Source organism: Lucilia sericata, unplaced genomic scaffold, assembly GCF_015586225.1.
Source record: "Lucilia sericata isolate MDLA Ls3-8-SP2 unplaced genomic scaffold, ASM1558622v1 Contig001613F_arrow, whole genome shotgun sequence".
Lineage (NCBI taxonomy): Eukaryota > Metazoa > Arthropoda > Insecta > Diptera > Calliphoridae > Lucilia > Lucilia sericata.
In genome coordinates this window covers 70,692-89,252 of record NW_023995529.1, presented here as the reverse complement: position 1 = coordinate 89,252, position 18,561 = coordinate 70,692, and the positions used below count along the sequence as shown (strand labels likewise).

The 18,561-nt window shown below is 32.7% G+C and overlaps 2 protein-coding genes across 2 annotated transcripts; one reads left to right on the top strand and one right to left on the bottom strand.

Moving 5' to 3' along the window:
- Window positions 1-395: 395 nt before the first annotated feature.
- LOC119612141 (neuroligin-like protein glit-1) lies at window positions 396-6,701 on the top strand. The gene is made up of 6 exons (XM_037967885.1): window positions 396-845; window positions 925-1,057; window positions 3,865-4,296; window positions 4,351-5,570; window positions 5,638-5,949; window positions 6,010-6,701. Exons 1-6 carry the CDS (start codon window positions 514-516, stop codon window positions 6,665-6,667), a joined length of 3,087 nt encoding a protein of 1,028 aa, XP_037823813.1. The 5' UTR covers window positions 396-513; the 3' UTR covers window positions 6,668-6,701.
- A 7,194-nt stretch (window positions 6,702-13,895) lies between these two features.
- On the bottom strand, window positions 13,896-17,820 carry LOC119612139 (exosome RNA helicase MTR4). Its single transcript, XM_037967880.1, is given in 4 exon segments — window positions 13,896-16,170; window positions 16,173-16,214; window positions 16,613-17,505; window positions 17,563-17,820. Coding segments are annotated over 4 exon segments (3,093 nt in total). The 5' UTR covers window positions 17,694-17,820; the 3' UTR covers window positions 13,896-14,143.
- Between the last annotated feature and the right edge of the window lie 741 nt (window positions 17,821-18,561).

The following is an 18,561-nucleotide window of genomic DNA, read 5'->3' as shown; positions in this document are numbered from 1 at the left end:
CGAATAGGGATTTTAATTTTATAATTATGTTTAATATACTCGTATCTCGACAAAAAGCTGCAAAACCAAGTTCTATACTAGCCTTGATGACTCGCATGAATTTTGTAATTATAGGGTCTCATTTGACCATAGCCCCTATACAAATTCCCCTTCAAAATTTGACTTAAATGTCCACAACTTTATTCAACAATAAATGGCTTAAGTATATGTATCTGACATAAGTCAACTTAAATGCTTTATTATGAAAACTAAATCACATTTTATTTTTGTAACAGGTGTAGGGTATTATATGGTCGGCCTCGCCCGACTATAATTTCTTACTTGTTGAAATTTATTTTATTTCTTTTTAAACATTTACATTCATTTCCTTTCTCTCATTACCATTGCAGGTCCACACAATAATTCTCAAAACAATGAAAATGCGATAGAATTCCCACATTCCCACTACGACTAGAATTTCGAATACAATCACTTTACCACTTTATAGTACATAATACTTTCACAACATAAATTATGGCCAAAATGACTGAATTAATTGTAACAACTATGGCAACATCATCAGCAGCAACAACAACAATAACAACACAAAATACTCCTACAAGATTAGAGAAACGAAAAAAGAAAATTAAATATCGTGACAAAATGAAATTTATAAACGCCATAATACTAGGATTAATTGTTGTAGTTTTAATAAATGAATTAGAAGAAAAGTATGGCGGCAAAAGCAGAGGCGAAAGAGCATTGAGTAGTATGGGTGTAATGGCCCAAACACGAGATCCAAGATTTTATTCTAGAGTAGGCGTTAATGATTATCAATGGCCGAATCCAGGTGATCCAGATTATAGGTGAGTAAAGATCAATCAAGTAACATTAATCATCAACTTAATTATTTTAACTTTATTACTGTCTTGTTATTTTTTATAGAACTTATACATTTAATGATCGCCGTTATGGTCATTATCAACCGAATGGTTATGGCGCCAATTATCCCGGTAGAAATCCACCAGGTCAATATCCCCAAGGAATGCCAAACGAAGATCGTTTTCGTTTTGATCCAGTAAGTTAGAAATAGTAAAAGAATTTGAAAACGAAAAAAATATGTTTAATAGATTTTTATTAGTTTTTTTAATCTCAAATGTATAGACTGTCTGTCGTACATGCAATTATTGTCTTTATGAAGAGATGAACAATGAAATTGATTCTGTTTTCTTAAAAAGAATATCAACATCTAATGACATTATTAATTGTCCAGCATACATGTACAAATGGAGGGCACCAAATATCAAAATGTTAATTAAATTTGTAACGCATATGGTCATACATGATTTTTATATCTTTGAGTTGTTGTTTTAATTGTATTAATCAAACATGTCATTGCACAGTGGTTAGAAGAGAAAAATAATTAAATTATTATAATTTAACTTTTAACTACAATTAATTGTGTCAAAAGGGACATATTTCGTAATAATTTTGATATTTAACGGATAACTTGAAAGATATTAGCCTTAGAGGTGTAGAATCGTAAAGGGTGTTGACCTGTCTTTAAAGACGCCTGCAAGAAGAAGTCTAAAGGGGTCGCATCTCAGTTTTAAGCTGGCCAATTCACTATATTAGTCTTAAAATCCTTTCTGGATTATTCTAATATCGGTCTTTAAAGGCACCCGCAAAAAAAGTTTAAAGGGGTCAAATCTTAGCTTTGATTCAGCTTACTTTCTGTCAGATATTTCTGGATTATTGTCATAGCAAAAGTCCTTAAAATCACACTGCAAGAACATGTCTTATGATGCCAAATATTAGCTCCGAAATCACTCGGAAATCTTTGGATTTGTTGTAACATACTTCCTGCTATTAAAATAACTTACTAAAGAGTGTTGATCCTTTCTGGATTATTCGTCTAGCATCGATATTTAAACGCACTCTGCAAGAGAGAGTTCAAAGAGGATCAATTCTTAGTTTTGAACCGGCCAGTTGATGCCTTCTGGTTTATTAGCATTAGCAGAGGTCTTTAAAGGCACACTGCAAGAAAAAGTCTATAAGTTCAAACCTCAACTCCGATATCGTTAAGACGGCTAATAAAACGTTTACCAAACATTGTGTCGAAAAAATCTAAGTGCAATTCCATCCAATTGGTCCATGTAAGCAAATATTTTGAGATCTTTGTGAAATTTTTGTATCATGTTAGTGCGTGAAATGCCGATTTCTTTGGCGAATCAATATTTTTCTATAAGGTTGGGAAAGTTTCGACAAAGCTGCATATTCTTTTCAGTGGATTATTAGAATATTTCTACTAAATTGTGGCTAGAAGAGCTCTAAGGTTTCACTCCTAAGACAGTATGTCAGCTTGTGATAGGATCTCTAATTAAGGAAAATAATTTTTGGTACATTAATCGTGTGCAATCTGGATACTTTGCACTCTATATTGACGATTTCGAATTTTATGATAACGTTTTAGTTCTTATGATAGATCTTTAGTTCTTCTAATTCTTTAGATTGATTTGTCAGGTCATTCACCTTATCATTTTCAAAGCTATATCTGGGAAATTTGTTAATCACGTTCATGCAGCTTTAATAAGAACCAGATTTGATGTATTTGGATGATACTGATTATCATCTGTTTCATTTATGTGTATTCATACTTTAATACCCGGCCAAAGAATGACAGAGGCTAACAAATTTTAAACCCGAAAACCAAAGTATACGTTTCTAAAGGATTGAGCTCCGTTAAATCCAAATCTGTCCTTAGTCTCTGACAAGATTCAATAATATAACAAACTTTTCAAATAAATTCCAGAAACGGGGACTTTTTTAGGACACAATATCTTGAAAATGGAGTAATCTCGAAATTCGGATTCAGCGTTGCTTAATCCTTAAGGGTCTCGACATTTTTTAATTTTGTTGGCCTATGTGTATATGGTTTCATTTTGTACCATAGCCAGAATCATTTAAGAAGTTCTGAAACCTAAAGTCAATTGAGTCAGGGTTCCGTTTGATTGTTATCTAGTTTTAGCGGGATACAACTAACTGGAACATTTATCTCAGATACCTGGTTTGAGGTTTTCACGATGTCCTTATATGTCCAGTACATCGCTTACTAATCGCCAAACTGACTATTTTACGATCAAAACCAAAATTGCTGCAATATTGAAGTTTCCAGTTCAATCCATTCCGACATTGTTTGGAAGTGAAATACATTGAGGTCCGCTTCATACGCTAGGTACCAGTTCTAATTGTGATGTTATTTCCTTGTCCGTATATTCACTGGACTTTTATGAATATATAGACAGGTTTATAGTCTCTGGTCCAGGAAGACATGTAAATATTTTATTGGATCAGATATTTTAGCGCCCTATTCTCTTTCATTCTGAATAGAGAGTTTTCATTTGTGATTTGGGATAACAATAAAACCTCTGGGCGAGTCCACATAGCACTGTGTTTTGAGCCCTTTTAGGCCATCATTTGCAATTGTAATGGAAGAGTAGTATGTCTCGAATGTAAAAAGCTGAGCCGGTTCCCATTCGAGGTTTTTCTGAAACCCAACCATCATTTCAGAATATAGGTTACGACTTATAATTCATTCAAAATTGCATCCAATCTTACCACTGTTCCTCATTAGTCTGAGAAAAAAATAAAACATAAAAAATACTGTAATTATTACAACCTACGGCCTCAAAAGATTAAGTAAATACTCATATATGGTATTAAAGCTATACACATTAAGATGTTTGATCAATGATATCTCTCCCAACTAATTGAAAACATAACTTAAGCGAATAGTAAACAAAAATCAATTCCAAATGCTTTAAACATTTTACATTAAACTAAAAAGACTTAATAAAACCTACATTTTAAACTAATCTTTTACAGAACAATCCAAATGCAGGTCATACACCATTTCCGGGAATTTTAGCTGGTTGGCGAGAAGATCTACAAGGTAAACAGAGACGTGATTCCTTAACACTCGAACGTGATGTTTTTGTCACCACGAACTATGGTCAAGTGCAGGGCTTTAAAGTTTACATGTATGACAATCCCGATCCGAAATCCTTCTATCGACCCTATCATTCTACGGTGGATCGTGTAATGGGTGAATGTTCGGTATTTTTGGGTATACCCTATGCCTTGCCGCCTACATTTGAAGGACGCTTTAAGCCACCTAGATTGCATAGAGGTTGGCAGCTACTGCAGGCGGTAGATTTTGGCCCCGCCTGTCCACAGCCTGTGAGATATACAGGAGCGACCAAGGGCATTATGGACATGGATGAGGATTGCTTGTATTTGAATATATTTTCGCCAAATGTAAGTTGTTTTGCGGTTTAAACAAGTCTATGATGATCAATTTTCTATTTTTAGACGGGTGCTGGTATTGCTCAAAAATATCCGGTAATGGTATATATCCATGGTGGAGAATTTATACGAGGTGCCTCCAATCTATTTCAAGGCCATATATTAGCCTCATTCTATGGCGTGGTGGTAGTAACTTTAAATTATCGCTTAGGAGCTTTAGGTTTTCTCTCAACTGGTGATGAAAACTCTCCTGGTAATTATGGCATACTCGATCAGTCTATGGCTTTGAAATGGGTCTATGATAATATAGAATTTTTCAATGGTGATCGTGAATCGATAACATTATTTGGACCTGGAGCTGGTGCTGCTTCAGCGGGTTTACTTATGGTAGCTCCTCAAACTAGAAACATAGTGAAGAGAGTTATAGCTCAATCTGGTTCCGCTTTAGCCGATTGGGCTTTAATACAGGATAAATATCGTGCTCAAAATACCAGTCGTGTCTTGGGTCAACTTCTGGGTTGCTCTTTGGAATCTTCCTGGAAATTGGTAAATTGTTTGCGTACTGGCAGAAGTTTTTATGAGTTGGGAAATGCGGAATTTCCACCCGATGTTGGTACTTTTCCCTGGGGTCCCGTTTTGGATCATAATTTTACCGTACCAAGTGATGGTTGGTATGATGGCTGGCGTGAAAAAGATTGGCGTTTTCTTTCTGAAACCCCTCTCGAGTTATTGCGCCAGGGTAAATTCAATAGAGGTTTACAATACATGACGGGTGTTACGACACAAGAAGCAGCCTTCTTTTTATCACAAAATGAAAGTTTAGCTCCCTACTATGAAATTGATGGAAAATTCTTTGATCAAAAGATAAGGGAACATGTATTGCGTTACAATTACACTTTAAATCCCAATGGTATCTACGAAGCTATTAAGTATATGTACACTTACTGGCCAGATCCCAATAATAGTACAATAATACGTGAACAATATATAAATATGTTATCAGATCTATACTATCGCGCTCCGGTGGACCAAATAGTTAAGATTTTGTTGGAACAAAAAGTGCCCGTCTATATGTATGTGATGAATACCACCGTGGAAGCCTTAAATCTACCGCAATGGCGTAAATATCCCCATGAAATAGAGCATTATTTCCTAACAGGAGCTCCCTTCATGGATGTGGAATTCTTTCCGAAAAAGGCTCATTTAGAGAGAAATATGTGGACAGATAATGATCGTAATATGTCGCATTTCTTTCTGCAAACATTTTCAAATTTTGCTCGTTATGGGTAAGTTTCGATTTACGGGTGGTTTATTTTTTAGAATTGATTTAACAAATTATGTGTTTGTTTCTAGCAATCCTACTCCTCAACAAGTATTGGGTTTACATTTTGAACGTGCCTATCAGGGTGAACTGCGCTATTTGAATTTGAATACTACTTTCAATTCTTCAATTTTACTTAATTACCGACAAACAGAATGTGCCTTTTGGACTCAGTATTTACCCACAGTTATAGGTGTTCTAGTGCCCACCTATCCACCCACCACGGAATATTGGTGGGAACCTAAAGAACCCTTGCAGATTGCCTTTTGGAGCATGTCGGTGGCATGTTTGTTTTTAATTGTATTGGTGGTTATATGCTGCATAATGTGGAGAAATGCTAAGAGGTAAATGCAGAGTAATATACTCAATTCCAAGTTATATTTATTAAAATTATATTTTTTCAGACAATCCGACCGTTATTATGACGAAGATATTTTCATTAATCCCGACGGCACCGAATACGATCAACAATCTCGAGCTGCTGGTGTTGATAATAGTAATTTAGTTACAAATCATAATGTTATGCGTTCACGCGATAACATTTACGAATATCGAGACTCACCTTCAACGAAAACCTTGGCCAGCAAGGTCCTCACTGATACAACATCTATAAGATCACCCTCATCTTTAGCCATGACACAAAAGACTGGCAGTCAATCATCTCTTAAATCTGCCATATCATTAAAAGAAACAAATGGTGGTGGTACTCTCACCTACAATAGACCCTTACGTAGTGAAGCTAGTGCTCCTTCTGCCAGAATAATAACCAATGGTAATACTGCACCTGCTGCTCATACCAAATCAATAGAAGAGAAACGTCTCTTACAGCGAGAACCCATACCGCTGTCTTCAACTCCCGTACCATCAGAAATTTCATATACTAAACCTACAAAACCTATTTTACAAAGTCGTAGTGTTACACCCACTCCAAGTGCTCGCACCACCACAACTACTGCCACCATATCGAGTGGTTCGAGTGTGGTACAACCTTTACCGGTACCGGCACCTAAGCCTCAGACGCGTACACAAGTGATAGAGGGCATACCACAGACGTCCGTTTAAGAAACAGCTCTCTAAATGTTACAATATCGGAAGGAATAGAAAGTTTTTAGTTCTATTCCAGCTGCTATTGTTACATTTAGAGAGGTTTACCGGAGAATCGTCTAATCCTAAATACAACAATATTAAGGTAAATCACACTTATTAAAAAAACTGTTTTCGTATAGAAAAGTGTCTTGTTAAGACAGTTTTCGTATAGAAAAGTGTCTTGTTAAGACCAGTTTCCCTATAGAAAAGTGTGTTGTTAAGACAGTTTTCGTATAGAAAAGTGTCTTGTTAAGACAGTATTTTCGTATAGAAAAGTGTCTGTTAAGACAGTTTTCCCTATAGAAAAGTGTCTTGTAATGACAGTTTTTGTATAGAAAAGTGTCTTGTTAAGACAGTTTTCGTATAGAACAGTGTCTTGTTAGACAGTTTCGTATAGAAAAGTGTCTTGTTAAGACAGTTTTCGTATAGAAAAGTGTCTTGTTAAGACCGTTTTTCGTATAGAAAAGTGTCTTGTTATAGACAGTTTTCGTATAGAAAAGTGTTCCTTGTTAAGGACAGTTTTCGTATAGAAAAGTGTCTTGTAAGACAGTTTTCGTATAGAAAAGTGTCTTTGTTAAGACAGTTTTTCGTATAGAAAAGTGTCTGTTAAGACAGTTTTCGTATAGAAAAGTGTTTTGTTTAAGAAGCTTTCGATAGAAAGTGTCTGTTAAGACATTTTTCGTATAGAAAGTGTCTGTTATGACAGTTTCGTATAGAAAAGTGTCTAGTTAAGACAGTTTTCGTATAGAAAAGTGTCTTGTTAAGACAGTTTTTCGTATAGAAAAGTGTCTTGTTAAGACAGTTTTCGTTATAGAAAAGGTGTCTTGTTAAGACAGTTTTCGTATAGAAAAGTGTCTTGTTAAGACAGTTTTCGTATAGAAAAGTGTTCTTGTTAAGACAGTTTCGTATAGAATAAGTGTCTTGTTAAGACAGTTTTCGTATAGAAAAGTGTCTTGTTAAGACAGTTTTCGTCTAGAAAAGTGTCTTGTTAAGACAGTTTTCGTATAGAAAAGTGTCTTGTTAAGACAGTTTTCGTATAGAAAAGTGTCTTGTTAAGACAGTTTTCGTATAGAAAAGTGTCTTGTTAAGACAGTTTTCGTATAGAAAAGTGTCTTGTTAAGACAGTTTTCGTATAGAAAAGTGTCTTGTTAAGACAGTTTTCGTATAGAAAAGTGTCTTGTTAAGAACAGTTTTCGTATAGAAAAGTGTCTTGTTAAGACAGTTTTCGTATAGAAAAGTGTCTTGTTAAGACAGTTTTCGTATAGAAAAGTGTCTTGTTAAGACAGTTTTCGTATAGAAAAGTGTCTTGTTAAGACAGTTTTCGTATAGAAAAGTGTCTTGTTAAGACAGTTTTCGTATAGAAAAGTGTCTTGTTAAGACAGTTTTCGTATAGAAAAGTGTCTTGTTAGACAGTTTCGTATAGAAAGTGTCTTGTTAGACAGTTTTCGTATAGAAAAGTGTCTTGTTAAGACAGTTTTCGTATAGAAAAGTGTCTTGTTAAGACAGTTTTCGTATAGAAAAGTGTCTTGTTAAGACAGTTTCGTATAGAAAAGTGTCTTGTAGTTTACGTATAGACAAGTGTCTTGTTAAGAAGTTTGTATAGAAAAGTGTCTTGTTAAGACAGTTTTCGTATAGAACAGTGTCTTGTTAAGACGGTTTTCGTATAGAAAAGTGTCCTTGTTAAGACAGTTTTCGTATAAGAAAAGTGTCCTTGTTAAGGACCAGTTTATAGAAATAAGTGTCTGTATAGACAGTGTCGTATAGAAAAGGTTTGTAAGACAAGTTTTCGTATAGAAAAGTGTCCTTGTTAAGACAGTTTTCGTATAGAACAGTGTTCTTGTTTAAGACTAGTTTATCGTAGAGAAAAAGTGTCTGGTTAAGTACCGTTATCCTCTAGAAAAGTGTCTTGTTTAAGACAGTTTTCCGTATAGAAAAGTGTCTGTTAAGACAGTTTTCGTATAGAAAAGTGTCGTGTTAAGACAGTTGTCGTATAGAAAAGTGTCTTTTAAGGACAGTTTTCGTATAGAAAAGTGTCTTGTTAAGACAGTTTCGTATAGAAAAAGGTGATCTTGTTAAGACCGTTTTCCTATAGAAAGTGTTGTCTTGGTTAAGACAGTTGTCCGTATAGAAAAAGTGTGTCTTGTTAAGACAGTTTTCGTATAGAAAAGTGTTGGTCTTGTTTAAGACAGTTTTCAGTATAGAAAAGTTGTCTTGTTAAGACAGTTTTCGTTATGAAAAGTGTCTTGTTAAGACATTTCGATAGTAAAAGGGTCTTGTTAAGACAGTTTTTCGTATTAGAAAAGGGTCTTGTTAAGACAGTTTTCGTATAGAAAAGTGTCTTGTAAGGACAGTTTCGTATAGAAAAAGTGTCTTGTTAAGACAGTTTCGTATAGAAAAGTGTCTTGTTAAAACAGTTTTCGTTTAGAAAAGTGTCGTGTTAAGACAGTTTTCGTATAGAAAAGTGTCTTGTTAAAACAGTTTTCGTATAGAAAAGTGTCTTGTTAAGACAGTTTTCGTATAGAAAAGTGTCTTGTTAAGACAGTATTCGTTTAGAAAAGTGTCTTGTTAAGACAGTTTTCGTTTATAAAAGTGTTTGTTAAGACAGTTTCAGATAGAAAAGGGCCTTGTTAAGAAAGTTTTGGTAAGGAAAAGTGTGTTGTTAAGGCGAAATGCCTTTTTAGCTGAGTTTTTGTATAGAAGAGTGTCTTCTTCAGTTAGTATTGGAATGGAAAATCGTCATATTGTTGTATTTAAAAATTAGATTTGTAGTTAGTTTTCATGTAGATAAAATAATAACAGATTAACCTAACTTTTCATATTATTACTCTTCGCTTAATAAACTATTGATTAAATTATTATTAATTATACAAAGACTACAACTACGGAAAAGTTTATTGATCACAATGTGTCTTAATTAATACTAAAGGTTTTCTCATTTAAAACTAAAATTTATACATAATTATATAATAAATTATATTAAGAACTTAATTTTAATAAAACTTGTAAAATTTTTACATAAAATTGACATAAAAATGCAAAAAATAACAAATATTTGTATACATAACATTTTCATTAAAATAAGTATAATAAGGAGATTTACATACATTCTCAAAGTCTGTTAATTATTATGCTAGCGATATATAACAGTCGATAAGAGATCAAAGGCTAAACAGACTTTGAGAAAACTGTTCTTTGAATCCTTTATATGTAATGACAATATCTAAATTATTAACAATAAGTTTAGTTTATACAATACATTTTTAGATCTTTAAGATCTCAAATAATTTTATACTATTTTATTATATAATATTTAATATTACATTACTAAATTTAAGTAATAATAAGCGTAATAATATTAAAACAAATATCAACCCCACGAATACAATCCATATCAAAACATTCCACTTTTTATTTTAGTCTAAATTATATATTTTTAATTTTTATATATTTTTACGTTTTATTATTTAGTGTAAATAAACATTTCTAACAATTTTACTTAAAATAAATAATATTGTTTAATTAACCTTCAATAAGTTAAATTTTTAAGTTCTTTAATAAGTTTTTGTATATTTTTTTTAGAAACGATAATAATTTCCAAATTATTATCAAGGCATATCAGTGTAATCCGTCCAATTTTGTTTATAAACTGTATGTGTTTTTAGTAATAATTAATAATAATATTTCATTTATGTTCTGTAATTGTATATTGTCCATATTATTTTCATATTTAAATGTTTATGAATATAGTTTACAATATTTATTTTAATTATTGTTACTATCTACACATCTTATTATAAAGTTTATATAACAATTAGTATTTACATACTATATTTAAGTTTTAAATATTAATTTTTATACTTTTTTACGTTACTTCATTTCATATATTTTTTTATATTTTGTCTTAAATAAATCATCTTTGCCGTATATTTAATAATATTAATTTGTGTTGTCCTTTGTCTGAAATGTTCAAATGTGTTAATTTTTGTCAATTGTTGGTATTATGTCTAAAACATTAAATTTCATTACTACTTTAGGGAGATTAATCTATTCATGAAATTGAGAGGTAAGTCTTATAAACATATAATTTGGATAACAACGTGTTCTCTAAGATAGTTTCTAATAGAACACTGACTTAAGACAGTTTTCTAATCGAAAAATGTCTTCTTAAGCCAGTTTTCTTATATCCTTCCTGTATCCTTAAGAAAATTTTGTAATTAAAAAGTGTTTAACAATTTTCTAATAGGAAAGTCTTATATCAACGCAACTGATATCTCAGATTTCTTATATAAATGTTAACAGACAGTTTTCGTATAGAAACAGAGTCTTGTTAACAGTTTTCGTATAGAAAAGTGTCTTGTTAAGAAAGTTTTCGTATAGAAATAGAATCTTGTTAACAGACAGTTTTCGTATAGAAAAGTATCTTGTTAACAGACAATTTTCGTATAGAAAAGTGTCTTGTTAACAGACAGTTTTTGTATAGAAAAGAGTCTTGTTAACAGACAGTTTTCGTATAGAAAAGAGTCTTGTTAACAGAGAGTTTTTGTATAGAAAAGTGTCTTGTTAGCAGAAAGTTTTCGTATAGAAAAGTGTCTTGTTAAGACAGTTTTTGTATAGAAAAGTGTCTTGTTAAGACAGTTTTTGTATAGAAAAGTGTCTTGTTAAGACAGTTTTCGTATAGAAAAGTGTCTTGTTAAGACAGTTTTCGTATAGAAAAGTGTCTTGTTAAGACAGTTTTCGTATAGAAAAGTGTCTTGTTAAGACAGTTTTCGTATAGAAAAGTGTCTTGTTAAGACAGTTTTCGTATAGAAAAGTGTCTTGTTAAGACAGTTTTCGTATAGAAAAGTGTCTTGTTAAGACAGTTTTCGTATAGAAAAGTGTCTTATTAAGACAGTTTTCGTATAGAAAAGTGTCTTGTTAAGACAGTTTTCGTATAGAAAAGCGTGTTGTTAAGACAGTTTTCGTATAGAAAAGTGTCTTGTTAACAGACAGTTTTCGTATAGAAACAGAGTCTTGTTAAGACAGTTTTCGTATAGAAAAGTGTCTTGTTAAGACAGTTTTCGTATAGAAAAGTTTCTTGTTAAAACAGTTTTCGTATAGAAAAGTGTCTTGTTAAAACAGTTTTCGTATAGAAAAATGTCTTGTTAAGACAGTTTTCGTATAGAAAAGTGTCTTGTTAAGACAGTTTTCGTATAGAAAAGTGTCTTGTTAAGACAGTTTTCGTATAGAAAAGTGTCTTGTTAAGACAGTTTTCGTATAGAAAAGTGTCTTGTTAAGACAGTTTTCGTATAGAAAAGTGTCTTGTTAAGACAGTTTTCGTATAGAAAAGTGTCTTGTTAACAGACAGTTTTCGTATAGAAAAGTGTCAGTTTTCGTATAGAAAAGTGTCTTGTTAAGACAGTTTTCGTATAGAAAAGTGTCTTGTTAAGACAGTTTTCGTATAGAAAAGTGTCTTGTTAAGACAGTTTTCGTATAGAAAAGTGTCTTGTTGAAACAGTTTTCGTATAGAAAAGTGTCTTGTTAAAACAGTTTTCGTATAGAAAAATGTCTTGTTAAGACAGTTTTCGTATAGAAAAGTGTCTTGTTAAGACAGTTTTCGTATAGAAAAGTGTCTTGTTAAGACAGTTTTCGTATAGAAAAGTGTCTTGTTAAGACAGTTTTCGTATAGAAAAGTGTCTTGTTAAGACAGTTTTCGTATGGAAAAGTGTCCTGTTAAGACAGTTTTCGTATAGAAAAGTGTCTTAACAAGACAGTTTTCGTATAGAAAAGTGTCTTGTTAAGACAGTTTTCGTATAGAAAAGTGTTTGTTAAGACAGTTTTCGTATAGAAAAGTGTCTTGTTAAGACAGTTTTCGTATAGAAAAGTGTGTTGTTAAGACAGTTTTCGTATAGAAAAGTGTCTTGTTAAGACAGTTTTCGTATAGAAAAGTGTCTTGTTAAGACAGTTTTCGTATAGAAAAGTGTCTTGTTAAGACAGTTTTCGTATAGAAAAGTGTCTTGTTAAGACAGTTTTCGTATAGAAAAGTGTCTTGTTAAGACAGTTTTCGTATAGAAAAGTGTCTTGTTAAGACAGTTTTCGTATAGAAAAGTGTCCTGTTAAGACAGTTTTCGTATAGAAAAGTGTCCTGTTAAGAAACAGAGTCTTGTTAAGACAGTTTTCGTATAGAAAAGTGTGTTGTTAAGACAGTTTTCGTATAGAAAAGTGTCTTGTTAAGACAGTTTTCGTATAGAAAAGTGTCTTGTTAAGACAGTTTTCGTATAGAAAAGTGTCTTGTTAAGACAGTTTTCGTATAGAAAAGTGTCTTGTTAAGACAGTTTTCGTATAGAAAAGTGTCTTGTTAAGACAGTTTTCGTATAGAAAAGTGTCTTGTTAAGACAGTTTTCGTATAGAAAAGTGTCCTGTTAAGACAGTTTTCGTATAGAAAAGTGTCCTGTTAAGAAACAGAGTCTTGTTGACAGTTTTCGTATAGAAAAGATTCTTGTTAACAGAGAGTTTTTGTATAGAAAAGTGTCTTGTTAAGACAGTTTTCGTATAGAAAAGTATCTTGTTAAGACAGTTTTCGTATAGAAAAGTGTCTTGTTAAGACAGTTTTCGTATAGAAAAGTGTCTTGTTAGGACAGTTTTCGTATAGAAAAGTGTCTTGTTAAGACAGTTTTCGTATAGAAAAGTGTCTTGTTAAGACAGTTTTCGTATAGAAAAGTGTCTTGTTAAGACAGTTTTCGTATAGAAAAGTGTCTTGTTAAGACAGTTTTCGTATAGAAAAGTGTCTTGTTAAGACAGTTTTCGTATAGAAAAGTGTCTTGTTAAGACAGTTTTCGTATAGAAAAGTGTCTTGTTAAGACAGTTTTCGTATAGAAAAGTGTCTTGTTAAGACAGTTTTCGTATAGAAAAGTGTCTTGTTAAGACAGTTTTCGTATAGAAAAGTGTCTTGTTAAGACAGTTTTCGTATAGAAAAGTGTCTTGTTAAGACAGTTTTCGTATAGAAAAGTGTCTTGTTAAGACAGTTTTCGTATAGAAAAGTGTCTTGTTAAGACAGTTTTCGTATAGAAAAGTGTCTTGTTAAGACAGTTTTCGTATAGAAAATTATCCTCTAAAGAGAAGAAAACTATATTTTACGACAATTTTGGAAGAGGTTAAGTGTATTTTCGTGTAAAGAACTTCTTTAGATACAAAGTTCAGAATGTATGAATAATAAAACAACGTTTTCTAAATTTATAGATTTCTTCTTATTCTTATTAATTTATTGTGAAAAAAAAGGTTACACAAAAGTTATACATAAAAAATATATGTAAGTATCATTATGTAGTGGAAAGAGAAAAACACTTCATGTCTAATATATTTGTATTTTTGTTTGTTGCAAATCATAATTAAAACCATACAATTCATTAAAATCTAAATAAAAACTATAGAAATTGGTAAAAAGGAAGAAAAGAAATCCTTTACAAGGATTTTTGTCTACAAATAAAGAGAGGCAGCAAAAACAATATCCCTCTTGAGTAAACGTATTCCTTCGGCAAATTTATTTTCCAATTCTGTGTTACCAATTGTTTTGGCAGCTTGACACATTTGACGCAACAATTCCTCCAAACGACGCATGCAACGTATAATTGATCCTTCAAAAATATCGGTCATTTTGCAGACACTCAAGAAGGAGGCACCCTTGCACCAGGCCAAAACAACGTCCATGAGGAAAGGTTTGAATTTGTCCACATAGGTTTCTTCGTCCAGTTCTAGTTTACATTCATTAGAGATTTTAGCTATGCGACGTGCCAAATCCTGCATGGCTCTTAGAGGTCCGGAAAGTTCTTCAGTTGATTTGGGATTTTCTGAAGACTTTTCGTCACACACAAAAGTGGAAAGTAATGCTACAGATTGGGCAGTTGTCAATTCATTAAACACACCATTGAAAATCATTTCGGTCATTAAAAGTTCATCAGCTGAACTTAATTCACAGGCTACACGTCCTTTAAATTCTATAACATCTTGGGCAGTACAGTATTCCATACGTCTTAGAACACGTTTACGATGTTTCAATTCGTCCATTTGTAGCAGAGAACGAGCTTCTTTCAATTTCGCCTTGGCGTCCTTAAGTTGTTCTAGAACTTTTAGTTTTTGTGTATAACGGGAGTAAAGACGTTCCAATTCAGGGGAATTGTGTAGAGGATGGGCAAATAAACGTTCTTCAAATTTGTCTATAGAATCAACAATAACTTTAAAATCGGGATCTTTAATATGCATTTCTGTTATGGGATTAAGAAGGGGAGGACCTTTGGGGAAACGTTTTTTAACTTCGGTAATAGTTTTCAGAACACTACGTCTGTTATCGGCTGGTCTCAAGTCATTGGGATAGTAGACTCTTAAGGAGGAAATTTGAGAAATAAGTTTATGAACTACGGGTACCACTTCCATATTGCCTTTCTGACCTGGTTTACAGGGTTTTGGTTCATCATTTTTGGCCGATTCTTCTGTGACATGAAGGAGAACATCAACTATGACCACAGTTTCAGCTTTAAGAGGATTTTTGGCATTGTTTACTTGTTTCTTAAAGTTCACCACAATACCCCAATCAAATTCCTCAGTATCATTTTGTACCTTCACCAAACGTCCAGGCTGTAAATAGGGAACCAAATACTCGGGCTTTGTAATCCATTTACGAAACTGTTTACCCAAAGAATCTAATTGATCACGTATATGATGATAGGAGGCCACACTGTGCTCTTCGTTAACTTTAATTTTATCCAATTGCTGTTGTTTCTCCTGCACCTCCTTGTAAAGTTCCGGTATGGAGGATTGATTTTGAAATTGGAAAAATGAACGTTCCAACATGTACTCGGGATTTATTTCCTCCACTCTTAAAAGATTTAAAACCATATTGTAGGTCAAGTGGAAAGCTGAATTAATAGGATCAGCTTTACCCTGTACAATACCACGGCCTACAGAAGGTGAGACTTTTTCATCAATCATTAAAATAACAATACCCTTGTCATCAAGACCACGTCTACCAGCACGACCAGCCATTTGAATATATTCGCCTGAGGAAATCCAACGAAAATCTTTACCATCAAATTTACGCGGTGCCGTAAACAATACCGTTCTGGCGGGCATGTTAAGACCCATAGCAAAGGTTTCGGTGGCAAATAAGGCCTTAAGAAGACCTTCTCCGAACAAGATTTCAATAATTTCCTTTAAAATGGGCAAAAGACCACCATGATGGATGCCAATACCACGTCTCAACAACGGCAAAACATTTTCAACTTGTGGCAATTGTCTATCTTCTTCGGAAAGTACATCCAAGGCATTATTGAATACTTCATCTACTAGCTTCTTCTCTTCGACGGTATTAAAATCTAGTTTGGCCATTTGCATGGCATAAACTTCACAATCCTTTTTACTGAAGGAGAAAATGATGACCGGGGCAAAGTTGCGTTCCATTATCATTTTGACAATTTTAAAAATGTTCGATTGGCCGGCATTGACACCTTAATACCACCTTTACGACCCTTTTGATCACCTTTAGCAGCTTCACCTGAAAAAGATAACAAATATTATAGGGAATTAGATTTCAAAATAAAAACTATCTATCTATCTATCTATCTATCTATCTATCTATCTATCTATCTATCTATCTATCTATCTATCTATCTATCTATCTGTCTATCTATTATCTATCTATCTATCTATCTATCTATCTATCTATCTATCTATCTATCTATCTATCTATCTATCTATCTATCTATCTATCTATCTATCTATCTATCTATCTATCTATCTATCTATCTATCTATCTATCTATCTATCTATCTATCTATCTATCTATCTATCTATCTATCTATCTATCTATCTATCTATCTATCTATCTATCTATCTATCTATCTATCTATCTATCCTTTAAAATTTGTTTAGAAAAAGAATACGAAAACTCACCCGCATTTTGTAGTACAGCCATGGCTGTATTAAAGTTATCCTCCTTAAATTGTCCCTTTTCATCCACGATCAAATGTATACCATCACCACCAGCCGGGAATATATAATGTTGCAATGGTGTTGGTCTATAATCCGTATAGACAACGTGACACGGTTGCTTATGCAAATGACACACCCATTCGGCAAATTGACGAGCATTTGGTATAGTAGCCGAAAGGAAAACATATCTCACATTATCGGGTAACAAAATTAAAGTTTCTTCCCATACCACACCACGTTCCTTATCACGCATATAATGGATTTCATCGAATACAACCCAACCAACTTCACGCATAATTTCACTACCACGATACAACATGTTACGCAAAATTTCGGTGGTCATAATGAGACAAGAAGCCGAGGGATTAATGGTAACATCACCGGTAACCAAACCGACATCTTTAAATTCTTCACTAAATTCACGATATTTCTGATTGGACAAAGCCTTGATGGGTGTAGTGTAAATGACTCTTTGCTTGCAATTCAATGATTTGGCTATGGCATATTCAGCCACTACTGTTTTACCGGCAGATGTGTGAGCCGACACCAAAACACTTTGTTGGTTATCAATACAAAGAATGGCTTCCTTTTGGAAAGGATCCAATACAAAGGGATACTCTTTGGCAGGTACGCCTGTGAAAGGTTGCAGTGGCATATATTCCTGGCCCGGATAAGTGGCCACCTCGTGGGTACAAGAATCTGGTGATTGTATGACATGTACAGAAATGCGGGAACGTAAAGCATCTACACAAATATCATCCAATATAGATTCAGTCATCTTAGCGCGTTTGCTGGTATCATTTGCATCATCGTCATTCTCATTTATTTGTCTTTTTTCCACACTCTTCGAGGTGCTTCATAGAAAGAAAATGGTTTTTATTAAAGTTCCCAATATGAACTGGAATAAATACCTTTCAGTTTCCTTTTTCTTCTCATCATTTATTGTCACAACTGGTTCATCTGTAGCAGCAACTGGGGGTTCGTGAGCTGTCCCCTCTGCCTCCTCGTTAAAACAATTAAATAAATCATCTACATCAGCCATGATGTTTTTAAACTGTTAGTTATCTTTTAATTTATTTTTAAATAAACAATTTTTGTAAATTAATTTCCTATTTATTTATAATTTTACACAAAATTTATACACGAGTTTATGCGACTGCACCAGGGCTGCCAGATGAATTTTTGAAAAAATCGTCAATTTCCCGATAAATTTTTAAATAATCGTCATTTTGGTTTTAAGAAATCGTAAAAAAATCGGAGAATATGAAAAGCTTAAAATGTTTATAAAATATTAAAAATATTGTAATATTTTAAGATGAAATATATTTAAAAATATATTATATTAATACATATTTATGTAAAATTCGAAAAATACGGAATATTATTGCTCAAGATTCAATAAACTTTGAGTTTTGAAGAATATTCGACAGTAATGTTAATTCTTTTCTAATGTTCTCATAATGTTTTCAATGTTCTGGCATTTTTAAAAATATCAAACATAAATACTGCTAAAATTACATAGTGTTCACATATAGTTTTTAGGTATAGAAACTTGTTCATCTTTTTCCTTAAATTTCTCAAAGTTTGTTGCATCAAAATATTGCTTGTTTTGGTGCACAAATAATATTTTAATCTTTTTAAGCATAAAACTGTTTGTAAAATTTTTTAAAGTTTTGTGTAAACAAGTACTTATCCAACAAAAAATATTCTTGATTTGGAAGCAATAAATATAACTACTGCATCTTTAACTCCTTCTTCTAATGCATCTTAAAATTATTGCCTTACAAAAAAGATTTTGGAAGGCATAAATTCAGCAATTATTGTTTGTGGTGTAGAAATTTGCTTCTCAACAGCTCTAAAATCACTTAATTTTTGCATCTTTCTAAATTTAAATCAATGTTCAGTGTTGA